This window comes from Eumetopias jubatus, unplaced genomic scaffold (genome assembly GCF_037043125.1).
Source record: "Eumetopias jubatus isolate StellerSeaLion01/CBP00866 unplaced genomic scaffold, mEumJub1_p1.0 scaffold_2, whole genome shotgun sequence".
Lineage (NCBI taxonomy): Eukaryota > Metazoa > Chordata > Mammalia > Carnivora > Otariidae > Eumetopias > Eumetopias jubatus.
In genome coordinates this window covers 195,984,781-196,009,761 of record NW_028274808.1, presented here as the reverse complement: position 1 = coordinate 196,009,761, position 24,981 = coordinate 195,984,781, and the positions used below count along the sequence as shown (strand labels likewise).

Sequence of the window (24,981 nt, the reverse complement as noted above, 5' to 3'; positions counted from 1 at the left end):
TCGTCGTCTCTCTGCCCTATCCTGGTCGTGTTAACTCTGTTCACTAGTTAAGGCAACCCCTTCACGTCGGGGAGGTTGTATAATTCGACATACCTTCATTTCCATGCCTCCTGTGTCTCTGAGCTGGGAGGGGGTGGAGACCTAGGGGCTGACCCTTGGGCTTGAAGAGGAGGCCTCCAGGTCACCATCAGTGGTCGTGTCCTCGGGGCCACTTTTCCAGCCGCAGGATGGATGCGGATGGCTCATTGCTACCCTTCTGCCCAGGCTCTGCTGAGCCAAGCTGAGCGCACTGGCAAGATTGGCACCTGCGGAGCTCAGGTGTGTCCTGTAACCAAGGAACCAAGACTTGCTGGGCGTAAAACAGAGTTGAATCTTTTGACACCAGCTGTGGCAGCAACACCAAAGTCCTGACTGTCGCTCCTATAGATTTTGCCATTTGTCTCAGCGAAGCAAATCCAATAGAAAATGATACCTTCCAGAAAAAGGAGAATGGGTGAGTTCAAACAAGAATATTTGCCGACTAGATTAGGGAAACCCCCTTTGTGCTAAAATGTCCTAAGTGAATCCTCGTGGTACAATTTTGCAGGAGTCAAATGTAGGGGGAGGACCCCTTCCTTGCTGCCATCCTCTGGGGCAGGGCTCTGGCAGGGATGACAAGAGAGGGAGCTGATGGGCTGCCTACTGGCTTAGAGTCCATGCTGACGAGGCGGGCTTCCCAGGCCGATGAGAGACTTCTGGAAAATGTGGGAAAGAGCCGGGGTGAGCGAGGGCAGCCACTCACTGCTCACACAAAACCATCGTCCCAGCAGACAAATGGCTCCAGGAACCCTCCCCGTGAAGACAGGAGAGACATGGTCCTATAGCAACCTGGCTGCCTGGTGTTACTCTGCACATATAGTGTCTTATTGATAGAAAACTCTTGTTTCCAAAAATGATGAGAAACACGTTTCTTTTTTTGTGTAACAGAGGAAAAAGCCTTAGAGTTCTGAAAAAGCTACCCTTTCACACATGAAGCTCTGTGCCTCTGAGCCCCTGTGCATGCTGTTCCTTCTGTTAGGAATGCGCCTCCACCTGGAATGCTGGTGGATTCCGTGCATCCTCCAGCTTAGGTGTCTTCTCTTCTGCGTGGCCCTTCCCCGTCCTGCCTGCTCCACCGGGCAGACCATCTGCTTGGTCTCAGCCACCGCTGAACCATGTTTGTTCCCTGCGCTAGGCAGGGCCTTTCCAGTTGCAGTTGACCATGGAAGCTCAACTCAGGCACATGGTAGCCAGAGGGTGATTTATTGGCTTTTGTAGCTGCAAAGACCGGGGTACGAATGGATCTAGAGGCGCAGAGGTGTAATTTTCGCCTCTTCGCCCTGTCTCTTTTCCCTCTTCTTCTCCTCCTTCCTTCTCTTCTTCCTCCTCCCCTTTTCCCCCCCTTCTCCCCTCCCCCTTCCCCCTCCCTTCCCTTCCAATGTCATGACTGCTGCATTATAAGCCGACCCAGGGGTCTGCTGGAGTGCAGACACTTGCTCAGTCCAGATGGCTATGGTTTGTATACAAGTCCTCAGCAAAGCCTTGTTGAATGAATGAATGGGTAGATGGAACTCGGGAGTCAGAACTACCTGAACACAGATGCAAAACTGTGTGCGTGGTGCGCGTGTGTGCACCTCTGGGGCTGAGCTCTCTGTCCGTTACTGTCACGGTGTTGGGCATGGAGCCCTCTTTCCCCCACTCTCCCATCAGTAAAGATTTGCCAGGTACCCACTCACTGGCTTGGGGAGATCCTATCTGAATAAGACCCAGTTCCTTGATTTCAGAAGTTCAAAGTCTAGAGAGCCAGTAGCCACACAAATGGCTAATAATTCAGCATCATAACTGCTGCAGTGGGAGCTGACAGAGGGTCTGTGGGAGCACGGGGCCCCTCTCAGCCCAGAAGCCAGGAGGGCTTCCTGGAGAGGGGCTGCTTTGGTGAGCTGAGAGAGGAGGGAAAGGTACCAATGTGCTTGAGCGCTCCATGCAACTTGGAAAGCCATGACTCATGTGGTCCAGGCTCTCGGCTGTGCTGTGTGCCGGAAGAGAATCCCCAAATTCAAATAGTTTTCTTGCATTTCTCAACTTCTGTGAAGGCAACAGGCAATCCTTCTCTGAAATTCCCCCTTGTCTTTCCTTTCCTCTCTCCTTCATGCCCCAGTGCCTCACCTCCTTCACAGTGACTCTTGCAAAATCCTGCCCTGAGCTTTTAATCCTCTCCGCCACAACCCTCCCCCCGCCCCCGTTGCCCCACCTTTTCTTTGTGGGCTCTTTGTTTTGAAGACCAACATAGTCTCTTCCTTCTGGGATGATTCCCTCCTCCTCCAGCCTCTCAGGTCCAATAATGCGTCCACTTTCTGGCTCCATTACAAAAGGCAGGACAGGAGGCTCCTCACAGGGCAGCCCAGGGCAATGAGCTGCACAATTCCAGCCAGAGCGAGAAGGGGGATTCCGAGCTACTCACAGGACATGCTTCGGTCTCATCTCCCTTACCTTCTAAACTACTATTATTAACCTGTTTCGAAGAGGAGGAAACCGAGGCTCAGAGAGATCAAGTAACTGGCCCAAGATCCCACAGCTAGCAAATGTCTGCTTTTCTTGCCTGTTCTTTCTTCCTGTCTTCCCTTTGGTCCACAGAACTGCGATTTCAACCCAACGAGGACTTCCCTAAATATCTTGTCTAGATCACTCCCCACTGTTACACTTTCCCTTCATAGTGCCCGTCACAGTTGTAATTGTACATTTATTTGAATAATTCTTGTACTAAAGTCTATCCCTAATAACCTCATAGAGGGAAGGGACACTATAATTTTTAAACTCCCTTGTATTCCCAGCGAATAAAACAGCATCTAAGATGGAACAGGTGCTCAGTGAGTATTTGCCAAATAAAAGTACAAGGAATTGAAATTCAAACTTGTCTCCCAAACCCAAGTCCCTTTCCGACATCCTAAGTTGGTGTTTTCCAGGAAGACAAGACAGGGCGGAGGTCATTCCAGGGTGAGGAACTGCCATAAGACCCATTAGGGAAATTACAATTACCGTTTTTTGTTTGCTTGCTTGTGTTTTGTGGTGGTCGTGGCTTGAATCCAGGCTGTAGGTGGAGGAGCAGGGGCAGGAGAAGATTTGGAGCAAGGGAAAGTTGATTAAAAGACTTCAAAGAGCTTACCTGAGTCCAAGGATCAGGGATTGCAAGGAGATACTGAGGGTTTTCCACCTGGGGAATGACATGATCACAGTTACATCTGAGAAAGATTGCTCTGCCTGCCATCGAGTAGAGGGCTGGCAGAGGATCAGGGCAGAACCTGGAAACTAGCAGAGTGTCGCCATAAAACAGGGTGGAGAAGACACATTCTTGGATGGGGTGTCAGTGGAGAGAGGAGCAGACTAGCTCCTAGGAGATGGGGAGAGAGAGGAGGTAAGGACGACTCCCTAGTTTTAGGTGCAGGTCCCTGGACAGATGGTTTTTCTACTTCCATCAGCAGAAAGCACTGAAGGGAGAGAAGATTGGAGGGAGAAAACGCTGGAGAAGGCCAAGTGCGCTGAGTCTCCAAAGTTGTCTCCAACAGCTTGCAGGTGTTGGTCCAGGGTGCAGATGGGGACCAGGGTGAATGGGGCAGGTGGGTCTGAGTGGAGAGAGAGATTAAAGAGGGGATGAGAGAGGCCAGTCCCTGTTTCTAGACCTCGGTGCAGGGCGCTGTACACCTCAGCCCGTTCTCTCCCCAGCTGTCTTCAGCTGAGCTTCACCCAGGCAGAAACTTGACCCTTCAGAAGCAGAACTTGTCTGCTGGAGGGAGGAACCATGTTAAGAGCCTGGAACACGGCTCTCCTCTCCAGGGTTTCTTGCCATTCTTTTCCAAACTTCGGGCTTTGGGCCATCAGTTCAAGCCTCAATTTCCACTTTCTGTCAAGCACTGAGATATTAATCCATCATCTTTCTCAAAGTTATAAAAAGAGAAAGACTGAAAATGTCCAGCAGGGAGGAGGCACCCAGCCGGCGGGAGGCTCCCTTCCTCCTTCTTGTCTTCTGGGCTCATCCAAAATTGTTCCCCAAAGGAAAAATCGCTTAAAGATTGGGGGTGATGGTAGGCAGAAAGACTGTCCCAAGAGGTCAGGTTAAGCCTGAATTTTAGAATGGAAGATGGGGGCAGAGCGGGTAGTTTAGGAGAAGTGGTTTCTAGGGGACACGCCTCCTGACGCTTTTCCTAGATGACTGATTTCATTGAACCTTACACCCCCGGGGAAGAGCAGAAATCATTAGCCCATTTTGTGGTTGAGAAAACCAAGACCCAGTGAAGCTTAAGGCGCTCCAGATCACACAGCCGGGAATGAAGTCCCATTTGGGTCTGGGAGAAATCCAAGGCTGCCTTCTACCTTACAAAAGCTCTTTCCCCCTCTAGAAGCCAGTGATTTCCCCCATCCCTACCCTACCTCCCCGTTCCCCAAACGAGTTCGGGGCCAGGACACCGGGGCTGGGTCAGAGACCTCTTAGTCTTCCCGGTGCGTGCTTTTCCTGACACGGGGCAAGGGTCTGGCACGGGAGCGCCTCTCGGACCTGCGGATTCGCCCCCGGACTGCGGCGGCGGAGCGCGGAGAGTGAGCGCGCCCCGGTACAGGTGGGGCGGCTGCGCGGGAGATTGGGGAACGCGGAGGCGCGGGGGCGCGGGCCCCGGGCGCGGACAGGGACGGCGGCAGCGCGGCACCGCTCGCCCGCCGCCGGCAGCTCCCGGCCCCCGCCCCCTCGGTGCCGGCTGGCTCTTGGCTTCTCCGGCTGAGAACCAGACACAGCCACGGCCACAGCCGCCCGGGCGCGCACCGGCCGGCTTCCTGCCCCCAGCGCCGGCCACTGGAGGGGCGCGACGCGGCCACCGACCCGGAGGCGCTCGAGGAAGCGAGAGGGGTCCCCGCGCACTCGGGGCCCCGGCGCAGCGCACGGTGAGCGCCCCCCCCCCGGGGGGGCTCGGAGTTTCCCTTAACCGCGGGTCCCGGTGCGCCAGCCCCCGGGCGCCGGATGGGGTCACCCGGGGGGCGCAAGGCCGAAGTTGGGACCGCGCGCAGCCCGCCCTTGCCGCCAAGCCGGACATGCTGCCGCCGGGCCGCAATGGCACCGCGGAGCGGGCGCGGTTGGAGCAGCAGCAGCTGGCGCAGCGGGGCGCCGCTGGGGGCGCGGAGGGGGCGGCGCCGCTGGGGCCCGCGCAGGTGGTCACCGCCGGCCTCCTGACCCTGCTCATCGTCTGGACCCTGCTGGGCAACGTGCTGGTGTGCGCGGCCATCGTGCGCAGCCGCCCCCTGCGCGCCAAGATGACCAACGTCTTCATCGTGTCTCTGGCTGTGTCCGACCTCTTCGTGGCGCTGCTCGTCATGCCCTGGAAGGCGGTCGCTGAGGTGGCCGGTTACTGGCCCTTTGGGGCCTTCTGCGACATCTGGGTGGCCTTTGATATCATGTGCTCCACCGCCTCCATCCTGAACCTGTGCGTCATCAGCGTGGACCGCTACTGGGCCATCTCCAGGCCCTTCTGCTATGAGCGCAAGATGAGCCAGCGCGTGGCGCTGATCATGGTCGGCCTGGCCTGGACCTTGTCCATTCTTATCTCCTTCATCCCAGTTCAGCTCCATTGGCACAGGGCCAAGGCAGGCTCCTGGGGCGGGGTGGAACCGCCACCCAGCCTGGCCAACGGGACGCCCTGGGAGGAAGCGGGGGAGCCAGAGGCGAGGGCCGAAAACTGTGACTCCAGCCTGAACCGAACTTACGCAATCTCCTCTTCGCTCATCAGCTTCTACATCCCCGTGGCCATCATGATCGTGACCTACACGCGCATCTACCGCATCGCCCAGGTGCAGATCCGCAGGATTTCCTCCCTGGAGAGGGCCGCGGAGCACGCGCAGAGCTGCCGCAGCCGCGCAGCCTGTGCCCCTGACACCAGCCTGGGGACATCCATCAGGAAGGAGACCAAGGTCCTCAAGACCCTGTCGGTGATCATGGGGGTCTTCGTGTGCTGCTGGCTGCCCTTCTTCATCCTTAACTGCATGGTCCCCTTCTGCAGCGGGCGCCCCGAGGGTCCTCAGGCTGGCTTCCCCTGCGTCAGCGAGACCGTCTTTGACGTCTTCGTCTGGTTCGGCTGGGCCAACTCCTCCCTCAACCCCGTCATCTACGCCTTCAACGCTGACTTCCGGAAGGTGTTTGCGCAGCTGCTGGGGTGCAGCAACCTCTGCTCCCGCACCCCGGTGGAGACAGTGAACATCAGCAATGAGCTCATCTCCTACAACCAGGACACCGTCTTCCACAAGGAGATTGCAGCTGCCTACATCCAGATGATCCCCAATGCCGTGACCCCGGGGGACAGGGAGGTGGACAAGGAGGAGGAGAGCCCTTTCCATCATATGTCCCAGATCTCTCAGACGTCCCCAGATGGTGACCCTGCGGCCGAGTCTGTCTGGGAGCTGGACTGCGAAGGGGAGATTTCATTAGGCAAAATAACACCTTTCTCCCCAAATGGATTCCATTAAACTGCATAAGAAGCGCCCCTCCTGGATCTACATAGCTGCACAGACATTAACAAGCATGCAGAATACACACTCACCAATACATTTCCAGTGCTGCTCAGTGGATCACATTTTCTGTGTCTGTGTAGTAGCCCATGGGCTTAGAAACCTCACCAGATTGATTTGCTGTTGAAAGAATCGGCAGAGGTGTTCGGCATAAACTCAGTCAAATATACCCCCCAGCCTAGCAGAAATGGACCAATGGTCCAGTTAGAGAAAAGAAGGTGGTGTTTGGTTCTAAAAAAAAAAAAAAAAAAAAAAAGTAGTAGCTGGTCTTTAAAAAATATACTCTCCGCTCCCTTTTAAACAAATGAATTGATCACTGACTTATTTTTGTTTGGTTGATTTTTAGACAACGAGTTCTATGTGTGTGTGTAGTGCTGCAGGGGCTGTGTGTGGCTTTCGTGTATCTTATTTCCTGTGGTCCTGTGTTTATGCAGTTTCTGCTCTCTGTGTGTGTCTTTACGACAGCTGAGGAACTCTTTCTGATTTGTTCTGGTGTCTAATAAACACAAATTATGTGCATGATGGGGTGATTGTCTTTGCTTTGCCAGACTGGCTTTCAGAATAGTTCCTAGAGAAACCATGAGAGCATCCCTAAAATCAGGGAAGATTTTGGCTTGGTCTGGAAGCTTCTTTATTTTATTTTTGCAGACAGGTTGGCCTTATAGGTACATACAGGAGCAAGGGCCGTGAAGAGATTCCAATTCCTCAGGTTTTTTGTTTTAATTTGTTTTGTTTTGTTTTGTTTTGTTTTGTTTTAGATACACACATCTCAAGTCTGTGCTGAAAGCCAGCTTCAGTGCCACGGCATCAAATAGGGACTTCTATGCCTGGGAATTCTAATATTTTTTTCTCATTTGGAATCTCCTTTTTAAAAAATAACATACAATAATTCTCCCAGGTTCTAGACAGATGCTCTCAGTTCATTGAAAAGATCATACAGTGCAATAGCTGAATCTTTCTCAATCTCAAATCTGTAGTGTTTTAGACTTACGTGGCTTTTGATCCACATTTCTGAAAGGCTCTGAAATGTGTGAGCTGATAAGCTTTAAAAAAACAAATCTCATTTTTAAATAGACATTTTTATCTGTAGGCACCAGGAAATGAGAGAACGCATTTTAACGAAAATGGAGGAGCCAGAGATGATATTTGAATGAACTTGAAATGGGAAAATCTATTGGTTGAGGTGTTCAACAAAAAAAGAGCGCAAGGAATTTCAATCTTTTTGTTCCTCTCTGCAGCCTGCACAGGGAAGAGGAGCGTTTTATTCTGGAGCCATTCCAATTGAGAGCATGTTATTACCACTAGATCTAAATGCGAGCATTGTTAAGGGAAGCAAATGAAATCTGAGTATGTAATTTCTTGTAAGTCCCTACTTGGAAGCAAGCTTATCAAGGACAGTTCAATCAATTTTGGTCTATTTAGGGATAATTTTATTGTCAGTCTACCGAGCAACCACGTCTTGTTCACTGCAAAATGTGCACTGCCTGACACATAATGCTTAATAAATATTTGTTGAATGAATATTTCTGGAACGGTGAGGTTGAAACCAAGTCCTATTTGGTACCTTAATTTTCATACCTGATTTAGTCAAACTGATAGTGGAATCTGAGGTCTGTGTTCAGTTTTTGGCCTCTTCGTGACCCGATCACTTCTGTGGACCATTTGGGAAACATGGGGGGCTATGAGAAGTGCCCTGCTCTAGGATTCAGAAGATGGCTGTGTGATCTTGAATGTCCCGTAACCTTTCTGGGCTGCACTTTCTGTCTGCATCTGTAAGTTGAAACACTTACACTAGAGCAGTGTTTTCCAAATTGCTCTTCACCGTGCAGATGTTATGGGTGGGGTCTCGGGCTACCTAAGCTCAGCAAACCCAGCTAAAATAACTGTTTTCTCTACAGGGCTTCTTAGAGCTTTTCTGTGCAGTGTGAATCCCCGAGCAGGAGAGAATTCTGCATTGCTTCCCGATATCTTTGACCTTGTGAATCCTCTTTTGGCTCAATTCCTTACTCCCTTCTCTCTGGAGACCACAGTTGCAGGGAACACAGTTTGAGAAAGCCGAACCGATCTGGAAGTCTCCTAAGTGTAGCTAATCTATTCTAAAGGACCCACTGTTATAAGCAAGTTTCTTTTTTTTCCCCTTGTGGCAAACGTGTTCTAGGCCCCACACCCACTCCATGCTGGGCGCTATTCTAGGAATGTAGTCACCAAGTAGTCTGGTGTCTTGAGCTTCTGCTTTAGCAGGAGGGAGACAAGTGAAGGAACACGACCATACTGCCCTGCAGTGTGAGCACAGCCCGGACTCCGATACATCAGTTCAGGCAGTGACAACTGATGGGACACAGACCGCACAGTAAGCAGGGTGGGGGAGCTGCTGTCTGAATTGGGCTGGTGCCTCTCAGAAGAGGCGATGCGGAGGAGGGTCGGATATTAAGGTCTAGGAGGAGGAGTGCTCCAGGCAGAGGGAACGGCAGTGCCAACGCCTGGAAATGCTTGGCACGCCGGGAGAAGGGAAAGGTGGTCAGTGTGGCTGGAGGTCTCTGAGAGGCTCACGCCCGGATCGGGAGAGCAGCAACGACATGCACTGCGGGGCGGCATTCAGAGCCAGGCACCAAGCATGTGCTCATTACCGCGGCCCACGTGCAGCGCTGGGCACCACGCATGTTGTCATTACCACGGGGCCGCATTCAGCACCGGGTACCACACATGTGCTCGTTACCACGGCCCACGTGCTGTGCCGGGCACCACGCATGTGCTCGTTACCACGGGGCCGTGTGCAGCGCCGGGCACCACGCATGTGCTCATTACCCCTGGCCGCATTCAGCTCGGGGCACCACGCATGTGCTCATTCATTCAAGGCTCACAACCCTGCCAGGCAGGCACCTTTATTACCCCCATTTTACAGAGGAGGAAATGAAGACATTAGGAAGCTAAATAACAAGCCCAGGGTCACATAGCTCATGAGTGGCTGAGCTGAACTTGAACTTGGGCAGCGTGGCCGTGGAGTCTTTAATCTTCACTGCCCTGTGGTGGTGAGAAGGGCCGCCAGGGCATCCCCAAGTCAGCAGGTGCACTGATGCGGGGATCAGAACATCCCTTGTCCGTTTGTTAATTAGCTGGTTACATGACACTTTCCTATGACACTTTCCACATGGAGGCCAACCTCCACTGTTCACCTGCTCTGAGCACTCCTTGGTGTTTGGAGGGGAGGCAGCAGAGGGCCGTGGAAGAAAGAGCCACGTCCTGAGCCCTTATGTGGACGGCCAAGTGCTTTCCTGATTCTACTTGACCCTCACATTAACCTCACCTACTGTCATTTGTCCATTTTATAGATGAAGATACTGAGGCACAGAGGGGTTAAGTTGCTTATCCAAGGTCATATGACAGTAAGTGATGGAACAAGTGTTTACACCTGGTTCAGTGGTTCTCCATTGGGGTGATTTTGTTCCCCAGGGGACATTTGGCCAAGTCTGCAGACACTTTTGGTTGTCACAACCAGGTGTGGAGTGCTCCTGCCATCTAGTGGGTAGAGGCCAGGGCTAACCAACTTACAGAGCACAGGACAGCCTCCACCACAAAGAATTATCCAGCCCAGAGAGGCCCTGAGCCGGGCTGGTGGGCTTGCCCACAGAGCTACACTGCTGGGACTCTGAAGCTCCACAGCCTCAAGTTCAAATTTTAGACCCCACATTTATTGGACTAAATTTGGGCACCTTTTCTAGTGTTAGGTTTTGTTTATTTTTTTAAGGTTTTTATTATTTTGCAAGAGAGAAAGAGCGATCAGGGGGAAGGGCAGAGGGAGAGGGAGAGGGAGAATCCCAAGCTGACCCTGCACTGAGTGCTCAGAGCCAGATGCGGGGTTCCATCTCAGAACTCCAAGATCATGACCTGAGCCAAAACCAAGAGTCAGACACTTAACCGACTGAGCCACCCAGGCGCCCCTAGTTTCAGTTTATCAGAGAAGTGGGTACATTAACCCCAAAGGTTTGGATGAGAATTAAATGAATGTGCATAACACCGAGGTTATTTTTGTGTTGCTCTTTTTCTTTCTCCTCCTTAAAAGAACTCCATGGCTTGATGCATTTTAAGTCGACTTTGAGGTTCCTAGCTTGGGTAGAAGTACATCATCCTAGAAGTTGAGGCGACGAGAGCTGAGATTCATTCTGTCCGTCCCTCACTGTCTTCTGGGCCTAAAATAGTGTCTGGTATGGAGGAGGTGCTCAATAAATGCGTGTCTCCACCTCGGACACACACACACACACCCCAGTCTTAGGTGCTACCACTGAGTGAGTAACTAGGTGTTTACGCAGCAAGTCCTGGGGTGGTGTCTTCACTGCAGTGTGGTGGTCCTCACATTTTGGGCTGATCAAAGGCCTGCAGGTCTGAAAGCCCCACAGAGAGTGTTTTCATTGTACAACACACCTGGACGCTCTAACTAAAAAAGAGCCTCCCTATTTCCCCCAGAGTCCCATGAACACTTGGTGAGGTCCTTCCAACCTGCCCATGGAAGAGATGAGACAAGCTGACAGGGGACGGGGCAGAAGTGTCCAGAAACTCATCCAAGGTCACCTACGCTAAATCTGAAGGTGGCCATACTTCCTGTGCCCTCTCCACCGCATGGCACGGAACGAACGTGTGACAACAGGTGAACAGCCAGAATGTCCTTAAAATTCGATTTTAGTGTATGTGCTGCCGAAGCGAGCACGGGAACGTCCTTAAAATTCGTGCTGCACTACCCACCCCCTCCCAGCTCTGTGTGATGACAGGAATGACGTGTCCCCATCAAGTGGTGGCATATCCTTAAATCTGGGTTTGTCTGGTGCTCCCTCCTTTGCAGATTCGGACATGAACTTCAGGCAGGAGCCCCACAGAAGCATCGTACTGGGGGCATGTGCTGTTACTTCCCATCACTGGCAATGTCCCCTTTGATCACGGGTGATGGCGGTGGCTACTATAAAGTTACTTGATACTCGATAACAAAGATACTTGATAAATATCTTTTGGAGAGATACTTTGAGACTACGAAAACACCCCATTATTCCTCAAACTTTTACCCATTGGTTTTGGCATCTATTAAGGATCCTTCTCTGAATCAATTATTGTTGTGCTTGCCAGATGGTGTGTTTAAAAAAATTCCTTCATTGTTTTACTGTTGGTTTTTTACTGCAAGGAAGGGCATTTATTTATTTTTTAATTTATAACTGTGTAGACTGCTGGATTCCTAGATTTTGTAATAGGTCATAATCCTTTCCTCTCTATATTTATTGCGATGTTTAAATGGTCTCAGATTTGACCGGGGGGTGGGGCCCTTTGGAGTTGGCTTCTGCGTCCTTTTGAGAGGGTGTCATTATTCTTTGGGCAGTTTGTTGTTTTTTTGGCCCAAGACACTGTAGAGTCATCTTGCATATTTCCTGCCCGAGCTCTGGAATCATCCATTTCTTTAAGGAGTTTCGGTTCCTTTTAGCAGAGAAATCAAGATCTGGGCACTAGGGTGTTACTGCTACTCAGGCAATTGGTTTCCAGGCCCCCTTGAAGGACAGAGCTGGGAAATAGATATGTGTATATATATGCACACATATACTCATATGTGTATATGCACATACCCATGAGCATCTCTCTAGGCCTATTCCTAGCTTTGTACATACATTAAGTCCCATGGGTCTCTTCTGATTCCTTGTGGACATATTTTAAAATCGTCACCCCCATTCAAATTCTGACTAACTTCTTAGTTCATGAGATCTGGAAGTCAGAGAGATTAAGTTATGTGCCAAGATTTTTTTTTTTCCATATTAGAAAAGGGACTAGTAACTGGACTTACCTTGTAGTTTATTGGCCGCGTTATGTCATATGATGTAGGCAGGATGGAAAACCACGCAGACAGTGGGAATTGGAAATCTATCCGCTCTGTGATTGTATCCGGAAAACACAGGGCAGGGCCTCTCTGTGTCCATGCGGTAGTCCTGTGCTCCATTTTAGGGTGCTCCATTCTAGAAACCGAGAGCTCGGGAGCCAAGATCCAGGAGAGGGATGAAGTGGATCAACAGCAAATCAGACTTGGCCACACCTGGAACAGGAAGAAACAGGGCAAGATGTCAAGCTTGACAAGGAGAGAAATGGTGGAGACCAGGGGAGACCTAAGAAGAGAATGTTTCTGAGCTCATATGGAATCCGTTGGGGCTCCAGGCCACTTTGGGGAAGGACTCCAAGGAAGCATGAGCATGCCCACTCACAAGCAGGGGCTGAGGCATCAGACCTCGCTTCGATGCTGTTAAGGAGAGGCCATTTTGACATTCCCATTTTGGGGCTCGGTGCCTAATGTATCCCATTTGTAGGCCATTAGCTCAATGATGGGCCCAGGGAAACATGGAGAACATTGTTTTCTGAACAGAAATGGCCACTATCCTTTCTCTTCTTTAGCAATGTTTTACGTACCTTAAGCAAATTTGAAAGCTGGCTGGAGACCTCAAAACCCATTTTGTCCACCGCCTGCATTGTGCATGTGTGGAAACTAGGCCCAGAGAAGATGAGGGACTTGTCCAAGAAGCCCAGCAAGGTCGTGGGAACTAGAATCTAGAGCCCAGGTGTCCAGGCCCCCGGATCAGTGCTCCTGCAGCCACATCCACCTTTCATTGGGGCGGGGGGGGGGGCAGAGGCACTCCCTGTCCTTGGAAATCTTGGCAATCATGATGCAAAAAAGCTCATGGCCGATGGTCCTTCCCATGAAAAATAAGTTGATGAGATTTATTCTTTTCCTACAATATCCCCCATTAAGATGGAACATTGCTGAGTTGCTTGTGGATTAAATACAGATGCTCAGGGATTTTTAGGACCCTGATTAATTCCTATAGAAGGAAATGTAGAGAATGGTAACTTAACACTGATGAACTGTGGCTCTCAGGGGGCAAAAGGGCATCTGAAAGATCTGTTCTTTGTTTGTCTTGTTATTTCATGGGTGAGGGAGTGAAGTGGCAGGAAGCCATTGTCAAAGAAGAAAAGAGGACTTTAAAATGAAGTGAAAACAAGCTCAGAGGCACTGAGTCTCCTCCTGCAGGGAGAGGGGCTGCTACCGCCAAAGAAGGAATGTGAGTGACTCTCTGTCCCCTGCCCGGGCCCTTCCCTGTTTGGTAAAATAATTTGGAGGTTTCAGGCAATGAAGAATGAGCATCAGATCGGGAAGCAGGAGATTTGGGTTCAGATGTCAGTCGTGGGATTTTAAGTACATGATTCGATGTCTCTGTGTTGGGGCTCCTCATCTCAAAGAAGGAAAACCATCGCGTTTCCATCACAGGGTCGTGATTACTAGATTGATTACTAGAATTTACTCCAGACCACGTGCCATGTGAGGATTTGTAGAGTGGTCTCACTCATCCCTTGTAGCAGCCTTAGGAGTGGGTCAGCTCCTTGCCATTGCACAGCTAAAGATGCTGAGGTTCAGAGAGGTCACACTCCGTGCTCCAGGTCACACAGCTAAGAAGTGACGAGGCCCCTGACATTCAGACCTAGGTCTGTGTGGCTCGCCACTGCCCCCATGGTAAGAACGTGAGGACGATAAATTGCCAACCAAATAGACCGCAGGAGCTCCGAAGACGTATGGATTGCCCACTCTGTGCCCAGCAATAAAGGTGGCCTAGCATCATGGTCTCTGCTTCCGTGACCTGACATCATGGTCTGTGGAGGTGCACAGGGCCATCCAGGTGGCTGTGGGGGGTGAGGACCAGAGGGCTGGGTCTGGGACCTCCACCCCCAAGACAGTCGCTGGTGTTGACTGCTGAATATGTGCCAGGCACTGGGCCAAAGGGCTTCTGGGGATGAACGCCCAGTCCCCACGCTGGCTGAGGCTGCGAGGCAGGTGCTCCTGGTGTCCCTGCTGTGCAGAGCAGTCCGCGAGCTCGCTTTACCAACATCCAAAGCCAAGACTGGAACCTCAAGGAGGATGGTTCTCCTGTTTGGTGATTCAGAGACCCTCTTGGCTCCTCCAGGCCCAACGCCCCCTCTCTTTTGAGTCACTCAGTGTGTAAGAGCTCCTCTGTGACTTTGTTTTGCTTCCCTTGGTCTTGGCGACTCTGCATGGGTCTGAAATGCTCTCCCTGAGAGCTGGAAGGCATTTTGCGATGGGTGGGTTGAGGGAACCTCAGGAAAATGCCTTTGCATACACGTAGGGGGGACTAACCCTTGATTCCTGATCTGTTGGACTCCAGGGAAGGGTTCACCATCCAGAATGTGGTGAGGAATGTGTTGATCTGCTCGGAGAGCAGTCCCCAAGTTCCCAGTCATGGTTCCCCAGGGAAGTATAGGGCACGTTCACGCTCCATGTCCACAGAGGACCTCGGGGTGCCGAAGAGCACCCTGAGTGGAGGGTTGTGAGTACCGTGGTTTGTTGCCTGCTTGCTACATGCTAAACCTTTTCTCAACATTCACTCATTTATTGTTCACAGAAGAGCCGGGAGGTAGGTACAGTTAACACCACCACTTTATGAGTGACAAAATTGAGGAAGGGAGAGGTCCAGTGACTTGTCCAAAGTCACACAGCGAGTGTGGCAGATCTGAGATTCAGATCCAGGCAGGAAGACTCCAGAGCCCACTCTCCCCACTAAATACTCTGCCTCTCATGGCCACGTGGCTCATGCGCCCTTAGGCCTGAGTGCTGGGGGCCGGGGAAGGGCCCCCAGAGATCCCATCCAGAGACATCAATCAATCCCTATCTTTTCTTGAACACTATATCAACAACTGTTTGAAGATATTAAGAGCAGTTTCCTGACCTTGACCTTGTCACCTGGAGTTGTTCCAGACCATTCCCATCCCCCACAGCCATGCCTTTCTCCAGCAAGCTTGGCCTGGGGTCCTGGTTCACGTGGAGGCAGGAAGTGAAGAGGAATGACATGAACTGGGTTGACCAGGTGCCTCAGTGGGATATGTGTCACATTGGAGGCAAGAGTTCCAAACTCTGACCTGGATCCCTAGTCCCCCAAAACATCTGCCCCACCTGCTGTCATGGTTCAGGGAACTTTTGACAGAAGATCAATGATTTGATTGCACACAGAAGAGGCAGACCTCCATAGGAAAGGTGGCACATGGACATAAACTCACACTGGTGTGCAAGCGATCGCTTCCACCCCTGGTCATTCCTCTGTAATTTGTTGACTAGCTCCTGGGTGCTGGGGTTGTAAGCTGGGCCCCAGGATTGCCCAGGTGGGCAGGATACAGGCTGTGTGGAGTCCAGGGGGAAGAAGTGTGGATGAAGTCAAATAACCATGACATAGGTTGAAAGTGAGAAAAAGCACAGAAGGAATTCAAAGAGGGTGAGTTCCCGTCTAGACAGAGCATCAGGAAATATCTTGTAGCTAAGGTAGCCCCTGAACCAGCCCTTGAAAGGCTTGTAGCAGGAGAACAGGTGGGGAAAAGCAACACAGGAAGAAGGAAGAGCATTTGCAAAAGAGCAAAGGTGAACAGACATTTTGTCTCTACCGTTGGACATGATGATGATGCTGTGGCTTTGGAAACAAACATTTTAACCATAAGTCTATCAACATCAACACATTTTTCCCTAGCAAGTATTTTCTAGAGGAAAATGTACTGAACAAATTAAACGCATTGATCATTTTTGTCTTTGGTACAAGGAAGCCATTTAGAGCATTACTTTCCATGTTCTTGTTTTAATCTGACTAAATTTGTTTTTATGGAATCAGTTATTTCCTTGAAAAACTTCACAGTGAAGATATAAATTTATCGATCAGTTTCTTTCCTCCATATCAAATTTCATTGATATCTTCTTCCACTGTGTTTTCTGTTTGGAGGGAAGGGTGTGATTTTTAGCAATTTACCACCTCATTGTGTGATCGTCAGTTTTGTTATTTGTTGATGACTTCTATCAGCAATATTCATTATGAATCAGACTAAAAGCTGGTTATTTGGATTTATCATTTAGCTGACCGATGAGAAATTTGTGAGCATATCTCATTCAACCCAGGATTGGTGTATTTCCTGGAGTGTTCAATTCCACTGCCAATTCAGTGTTTTTAAGTACATCCCATCAGATTGAAGGTTGTGTGCTAATTGGGTCTCATGCCTGTCTCTAGCTTGCTGGCTACAGATCTTGGGACTCTTTAGCCTCCATAATTCACACACCAATTCCTTCTAACAAATCTCTTTTTTTCATATATGTATATATACATATAGTACTGGTTCGGTTTCCCTGGAGAACCCTGACTGATATAGTCTCTGATTGGCTAACAGTGAACCAGGTACAATGAGAACTGGGCAGGTCAGCAAGACCCTGGCACTGGGTTGGGAATTGGGGCTCAGGGGCTGGGGTGTCTAACCAGCACAATGGAGGAAGGGCAGCAGAAGTCGCAACTGCTTGGCTGGGGTTCAGGACAATGCCCCAGGCTGACCAATACACAGATTAATTTATTAATTTGTCAGCTCATTACAGGAGGCAGTATGGCAGAGGGGTTATGCCACTCAGGCTCTGGAGTTGGACTGCTTGTTTGGAACTCCTGTGCTCCCACTTATTACCTCTATGACCCTAGGGATAACTTGTGCCTAAGTTCCCCTATTTGTCGAGGGGGGATAATTATAATACCACCCCATGGAATGTGGTAAGGATTAGATAAAGCCCTTAGAACAATACCTGGCACACTCTTAGTACTGAGTTAACTTTATATAATGTGTTAGGCTTTGTTGTGACAATGCTGCATAACAAACAATCCCCAAATCTCAGTGCTAACAAATAGTTACTTCTCACATTCATAGGGGAGCCTGGCTCTATGTGGCTCCACAGGGCTTGCCTTGGATTCAGATGGGCCTGAGTCCAGGCTGTGAGTTGGGTTCATGCCTGCTTCACTTGGCTCTCACTAGAAGACCCAGGAAAAGTGCAGCACCTGTCTAAGGCATGCTCATCACAGGTTGGAGGACAGGATCCTGAGGCCACATCAAACCAAGCAAAGACATCTGATGCCTCTGCGGGGATGTGGCATTCACTAAGTTTACTCACACACCAGTAGCCAAAGCAAGTCACAGAGTCAAACCCAACACAGTTGGGGTGGAGGGGCACACCATTCTCATGGGGGCAGGGGAGTTAGTGCCGAACAATAATACAGTCTACAAGAATACAGTCTCCCACAGTAACATTTCCTGGGTGCCTAACAGCTCCTGGGAAGTGTCCCAAGCTCCAAGGATTCAGAGGTGAGTCAGATAGGGACCTGCCCTCAAGGGCACTATCACTATTCTGGCAGAGTGGGCACGGGAGGCCACGGGAGGCCCCCAGGAGAACTTAGCCCCTCCTGGGGGCCAGCAGGAACTATTTTAATTCCCAGATTTCTGTAAACCAGGTATCACCAACCCCATTTTACATATAAGGACCCTGAGACTCAGGGAGCTAAGTCACTTTGGTCCAAAGCCAGAAAATGGCAGAGCCTGGACCCCAGCCTGGTGTGACTCTCCCAAAGCTCTGCTCTTGGCATGACCGCCATGAACTCAAGTATGAAGGCAGAGACAGCCCCACGATGAAGACTGGCTGAAACTTCTGATCCTGGCAGGAGTCCGGTCCGCATGCATGTGAGCTCCAGCAGGGGCATCTGCAAGCCTAGACCTTCCCAACTGGGCTAGTGACTCCAACCATCTGAAGGGCAGATTCAAGTTATCAACTGCCCGTCCAGTGAACTGTCCAGAAGCTGTTTTCCACCTCGTCTATCCCATCGTTCCCTCCTAGGAAACATCTTCGGGTCCTTGGAGTTTTGCCTGCTTTGCCTGTCCACAGTGCTGGGCACTTTCTGCCAGGTGCTGTCCCCATTGTTACTCTTTATATTCATGTATATCTTGGGTGTCACTGCTCGCAGAAAGCCTGTGTTCTTTGGTTTCACCTCCATGGCCCCCAGAGTGCCAGCCCAGGGATGGGTGCTGAACGGGGGTTGAACAGAAGTGTGTGGAAAGGGTGTATGGATGGCTGGGTCAGTAGAGGTTGCTGAGAGCCCAGGAAGGGGAGCAGATGAGGCTTGTGCTGGTCCCCATCCCCGCTCTGGCCTCGGGAGGGATTTCAGCCAGGATGGGTCTGGCGAACCCACACACCAGAGTGTCTCGGGGATGCAGGTGCGGTGGGGGGGGGGGCACCAGAGCTCCCTTGGGTACGTCAGTGAACAGTGGCCGTGCAAGACCACTGTCTTGTGTCTTCTGAGAAGTAGCCCCGATGTGTTAGCTGTGTTTGCTGTGTTCTATCAGCTGGCTTTAGCCATTCACCCAAACACTCCACTTACGCAGCAGCATCTGGCCCCACGGAACCAGAGCAATGGCAGCCTCCCCATCAGTCGAGAGCATCTGTGTGGTCACGATCATGCCTCCCAACACCCACCACAATTAGAGCCAGCCGAGAAGTCTCATTTTCCTTGTGGGTTATTTATAACCAAATCATAGTGGGAATCATTATGTAAAGAGGGCCATTTCCTCCCCCGGGGCTGTCAATCTCTCCTTTGGTGGAAGGCTCTGGCTGCAGTGATCAGACTTAATGAATGAGCTTGTGAATTGGAAAGTACTAACAGCAGAGGAGCTTTGTTACTCTTACCTTTAGGAGAAAAAGGACTCCCGAGATAAACGGGGCCTGAAGGATTTTCTAGTCTCACCATCCAGTATTACAGATGGGAAAACGCGAGGATCTCAGGAGGGAAGCTAGTTGTTGAAGTTGGACAGTTACCGAAAGGGCCAGAGCCTGGAGACCTGAGCCTTTGTTCTGGGCCCACGTTTTCCCTTCTGGAAGGTGGGGAGGCGGACATCGGTTCTGTGATGGTTGGAGATACTGTGTTTAAGCCTCTGGCTCTAGTAGGTGCTAGGTGATGTCATTGCCAAAGACTCAGGGCCAGAACCTCTCCTCCCATCACCCCACCCCGCTTTAACCGGAGTGACAACACAAACCACAAAACGCGAGTACGTTCCCCTCATGCACCAGGCGTTTTCAGCGGGGAGAACACCTCCCACAGAGGATTCTGTGCTGTATTAGCTGACCAGGAGTGCAGAACTCATTCTACAGGAGTAGAGTATGGGGCGTGGGCTCCGGCGCCAGGTGGTGGTCGCCGGAGGTGGGGGAGATGCTGACGTGTGTCGTGCAGCAGGGAAATAGTTGGTAAAACCGCCGTCTGATTAGTGGGGAAGGCGGAGGACCGACTGAAGGAGCTTGTGGGGCCACAGGCAGAGAGGCTGAGAAACAGAATGCCTGCCCCAAGTCCTCACTGTCACCGTTAAGGAAAAGAGGTGAGCCCAGGATGGGCGAATCTGTAAGCAGGTCTGAGCAGGAATGGAGAGTGCTGGAAAATCTGGAGCTTTAAGGGTTGCGAGGCAAAGCTGCTTTTCATCTCCAACTGGCAGAAGACCCTAGACACAAATGCCAATTAGAAGTCATGGCTAGGACCAGATCAAGAGTGCGGCTGTCATGTTCTTCGTTAAATCGTTGACTCAATTAAGTTAGTAGGTACTACATCCCTCATGCGGGCAAAATGGGGAGAAAGGAAGAAAGGTGGCCTCCACCTGAGAAGCTGGAGAGCCTAAGTGCTCACAGTTAAGTCGAGAGAGAGGGGTGTGTGTCTCAAAGGATCGTGGTGTGGTGATCGCCTCTTGGAATAAAGCAATAAAACACCCATGAAGTGTTTTGAGAGCATTGCACTTCCACAGGAGCTCCAAGCTCTATACTTTTCGAGACTAAAATTGACCCCTGAGCCTCCTTGTTCTACACGCAGGAAGCCAGCTAAGGAAGATGTGCGGTCCCTGGAATGGAGTATTCTCCGATGACTTTCTCTGGACGAAAACAAGAAAAAGAAAAGTATTTTCTAAAAATGTAGAGGGAAGGGCCACAGGAAACCAGTGTTCTGGAAGCTACTGTGGGGGAGCAGAACGAGGGCATGTGCAGGGAGCATTCTGCTCTCCAGGGTGGGGGGCCCCAGCGTCTGCTCAGCCCAGCGCGGGCCCATGATGGCTGTGTGCCTCCCGGTCTTCCCAGGCACGGACGACAGTGTCCACTGATGCTGTCTTGTCCCTGCGTCTGCTGAGGACTTGAGCTTCGGGTGTCCTTGGCCTTCTCAACCTCAAGGTCGCAGCTGCTGCAATTGCTAGCCTCATTTTCATACTCAGAGTTATTTGCAAGTACATGGGTGATTTTTTATTTTTATTTTTTGCCTTATGAATTATGGAAGCCTCACACCCAGTAAATGTCAGCCCTTACTCTTACTTGAAAAGTTACTTCCCCCGGCCTCAGTTTTGTCTGCTGTAAAATGGTAACGGTCCCCTCTCCGGGACCTCCGTGTGATGAACAGACTGGACCGTGGTTATCAAAGTCCTTTGACGACACGCACAGTTTTGTGTCTAGGAGGACCGCAGTCACGTGGGCGTTGGTCCTGGGCTGAGAAAGAGGAGCCCTCAGTCCACGGATTAGTTTCCAGAGCTGCCCTAACAAAGTCCCGTGTCTGCATTTATATCCTTTTATTCTAGTTGTCATAGTGATTTCATAATTTAACTAGATCATACAGAGACCAGTGAAAGGTGAGTGTGGAAGGAAAGTAGCTTTCATGAAAGAAAGCTGACTCCTTTAGAAAGCTCCGAAAATTTGTGTTGCTAAGAGTTGCTGTCAGATTAATGTGGGAGAGACAACTGTAGACTGTTTTTTAAAACTAGTAAAAATCTAAAAATGTCTGCATTCAGATTGCTCCATGAGGGTCCCCAAGTTCCCATTCTAGTTTAGAGTGTCAGAGGCGGGCTTGTGAAAGACAAAATGGGGGTCCCATCAGCCGAATGACACTGAAAGGAATGGTCTTGACTTCCATAAAGAAGGTGAATGAATGCATGTTTATGTTTCAAGATAAACTAGTTGTAACGTATGGAGCGCTTTTCATTTCCACCTTATTGACTTAATTAATCTGCCGAACGGGCTGGGCTGGGCTAGGTCATGCTGCGGTAAGCAGCAACCTCTGAATCTCAGCGGCTTACAACAGCACAGGTTTATTTCTTGCTCGTGCTGCAGGGTCACTCCAGAACCCTGGCTGCCGGACCAGCCTCTTGCTGGGACCCCGCTGATCTTGGGGCAGGACAAGAGAAAGATGGTGAGCAATGAGCTGCCTCAACAAACTTCGCTTAGAAGGGCTGCACTTCACTATCACCCCCGTTTCATTGGCTATAACCAAAGTCACATGATCCCTCCTGCACTCACCTGGCCCAGGAAGCATCCTTCCCACCAGGGAGGGCTGGTGAGCGGAGCACAGCCCCCAGCCACGGGCACCAGCTGCTTCTAATAAGCGAACTTCCACTCCATCTTACAGATGAACCAGGAATAGTGATGGCCAACAATTACTGTGTGCCTCTCAAGTGCTGGGCACTGTTCTGGGTGCTTTGCTTGTGTTAACTTACTGCATTCTCACCGAAATCCTAGAAGTAGGCGCCATCACCCCCATTTCACAGATGAGGAACACTGAGGCAAAGGAGGTACAGCAGGCTGATATAAGGCCCTTGGTGAGGGTGTGGTGGAGCCTGCCCTTGAACTCGGGCTGTCCACCGCTGGAGGCTGCTCTGGCTTGCTGCTTTCCAAATGAGGGAACACAGAAAGGGCGTTGGGCTCCGTGGCTGAGGACACTCAGCACTCTTTAAATTCTTCCCACCCTCCTTGTCGGGTCGGGCGGCATTGGGTTTTCTGGGAGTGCAAATAGTGGAGAAGGCTCCCTTCCCTCCTGGGTAATGCTTGCATGTGTGTGTGTGGGAGGAAGAAGTGGGGAGAGTCGGGGGTGCATCATGCGGTGGGCCCGGCTGCACAGAGACCTCCCGAAAATGGGCTTTCTCGTCCCTTCATGATACTGCTCTTAAAAGCTGGGAAAATGGCACTCTGCTGCCTGGCTCTCAGGCTGGTGAGAGCCACTTCAGAGGATGCGCTTGCCTCAAAATAGCTTTTTGGGAGATGCTCTAACTGGCTGGAGAAACATCTGAGGGGCTTTTAAGATTCTTAAAGACTGGAAGGGACAAAAAGCATCTATTTCTTCATGAGCTCCCTTCCCAAACCTGTTTTTAGCTGACTGACATGCACCTGTCTGGCTTATTCAGAGGTTTATGTGCGGTTTGGGCTTTAGTGCCAGGATCTGGGTACAGAAAAATCGACCCTGTTGCTCAAAATAACCCCAAACCTAGGTGGCATCCTGCTTTTTGGTGTGTGGACAGAGGGTAGAAATATCATGGCTCTGGAAGAGTAGGGGTGGCTGGTTCAGGAGGGACCACATTCAGGCGAGGTGCTGTTCCCCCACGTTCTTGGCCTTTGCATCCCTCTGGCCTCACTCACCTGCCCTCCCTTCCTTCTACTCGGGCTGCAGCAACAGGGGAGAGCGTCCCCGGAACCCACCCCAATGTTTCATGTTCTCGTGCCTCTGTTCATTCTGTCTTCTAGAATGTCCTTTCTCCCTTATTTATTTTATGCATTCCTACACGGCTTCATGTTGCGGCGCGGTGTCTCCTCCTCCAGGAAGCAATCCCTGATCTCCATCACCTTCCCTGCTACTCCTGGGCCAGCTGCCTCTCATTTGAGCTTGCCTAGCTTGTTCTGACATTTGTCGCAGACGCTGCTTGTCTATTTAGCAGCCGGACTGAGCCCTTTGGTAGGCGGCACCATGTCCCTTGCTCCCTCGCATTCCCAGTGCAGAGCACCTGTGTGTGATGGATGGAGAAAGCTCATGGTCTGTGGGAGGGGCCCTGGCCCCCGGGCTCTGTCTTTGGCCAGGTGGAAGCTGGGCTGTCGCCGTGTCCTGGCCAGGAGCAGGGACTCAATCCGGCCTTCGTGCTCGCTCCTTTATCAGCAGCTGTGCACAGCCTCCCTCTACCGCAGGCCAGACTTTCCTCAGCAAACCCATCTCCATTTTGATGAGGTTCTTTGCACCCTGGGGCCAGCTGCAGCCCGTCCGTGGTCCTTGGAGAATTACTTCCCTGTCTTTCATGGCCTTTTGACCATGTTCAAACTTGACGGCACAGGCTTGGGGTGATGCGCTGCCTGCTACAGCCAGAGTGGGAACCAGTCAGCTGTCGGGGTGGTGGTGGGGGGTTCCTGTTGAAGGGCTGGGCTTGGCCGGCAAGGCCCGAGCAACTCTTGGAGCCAGTCTCCAGTGGGGGTCCCAGCAGCCACTCTGGGGGATGGGACAGAATTGTCCTTCGTACCCCTAAGCTGCTTACTGAGGACCTCCTTCATTCCAAGCACAGTGGCATCCTATTTTCTCTCTTCTGTTCTTCACAACAAAGGTTGATGTAGGGATTGCAGTTTTCCATGTGAGGAAGCTGAGGCTCAGTGGGGCCGTGGAGTGGTGGGGAAAGGTGCCTAAGCTGCACTGGGGGGCCAGCCAAGGACAGACAGCCCTGGAGATGAGGATAGCTGGGGGTTTCCTGGAGAAAAAGGGATGGAGAGGCATTCAAGGCAAGAGGAACAAAAGCAAAAGTGAACTATTGGGACTCTGTCAAGACAAAAAGCTTCTGCACAGCAAAGGAAACAATCAACGAAACCAAAAGACAACCGACAGAATGGGAGAAGATATTTGCAAATGACATAGCAGATAAAGGGCTAGTATTCAAGATCTATAAAGAAATTATCAAACTCAACACTCCAAAAAACAAATAACAAGTAATCCAGTCAAGAAATGGGCAGAAGACATGAACAAACATTTCTCCAAAGAAGACATCCAAATGACCGACAGACACATGAAAAAGTGCTCCACATCGCTCCGCATCAGGGAAATCCAAATCAAAACCTCGATGAGATACCGCCTCACACCCGTCAGAATGGCTAAAATTAACAAGTCAGGAAACGACAGATGTTGGCGGGGATGCGGAGAAAGGGGAACCCTCCTACACTGTCGGTGGGAATGCAAGCTGGTGCAACCCCTCTGGAAAACAGTGTGGAGGTTCCTCAAACAGTTGAAAATAGAGCTACCCTACGACCCTGCAATTGCACTACTGGGTATTTATCCAAAGGATACAAACATAGCTATTTGAGGGGGCACCTGCACCCCAGTGTTTATAGCAGCAATGTCCACAATAGCCAAACTGTGGAAAGAGCCCGGATGTCCAACGACGGATGAATGGATAAAGAAGATGTGGTATATATGTACAGTGGAATACTACTCAGCCATCAGAAAGGATGAAATCTTACCATTTGCAATGACATGGATGGAACTAGAGGGTATTACGCTGAGTGAAATAAATCATTCAGAGAAAGACAATTATCATATGATCTCACTGATATGAGGAATTTAAGAAACAAGGCAGAGGATCATAAGGGAAGAGAGGAAAAAATGAAACAGGACAAAACCAGAGAGGGAGACAAACCATAAGAGACTCTTAATCTTAGGAAACCAACCAAGGGTTGCTGGAGGGGATGGGGGGGTGGGGGGCTGGGGTCACTGGGTGATGGACATTGGGGAGGGT

The 24,981-nt window shown here is 50.8% G+C and overlaps 2 protein-coding genes across 2 annotated transcripts in view; one reads left to right on the top strand and one right to left on the bottom strand.

Annotated features, from left to right (window-relative positions):
* Positions 1 to 3,199: 3,199 nt before the first annotated feature.
* The window catches only part of SLC2A9 (solute carrier family 2 member 9), a 263,570-nt gene continuing 241,788 nt past the window's right edge, over positions 3,200 to 24,981 (bottom strand). The window contains exons 12-13 of the transcript XR_015767801.1: positions 12,377 to 12,622; positions 3,200 to 3,229 (exon numbers count right to left, since the gene is read on the bottom strand). The gene's annotated coding sequence lies outside the window, so the exon portion shown is untranslated. The remainder of the gene's footprint in view (positions 3,230 to 12,376; positions 12,623 to 24,981) is intronic.
* On the top strand, positions 5,095 to 6,519 carry DRD5 (dopamine receptor D5). Its single transcript, XM_028089863.2, has one exon. The coding sequence runs from the start codon at positions 5,095 to 5,097 to the stop codon at positions 6,517 to 6,519; it is 1,425 nt and encodes a 474-aa protein (XP_027945664.2).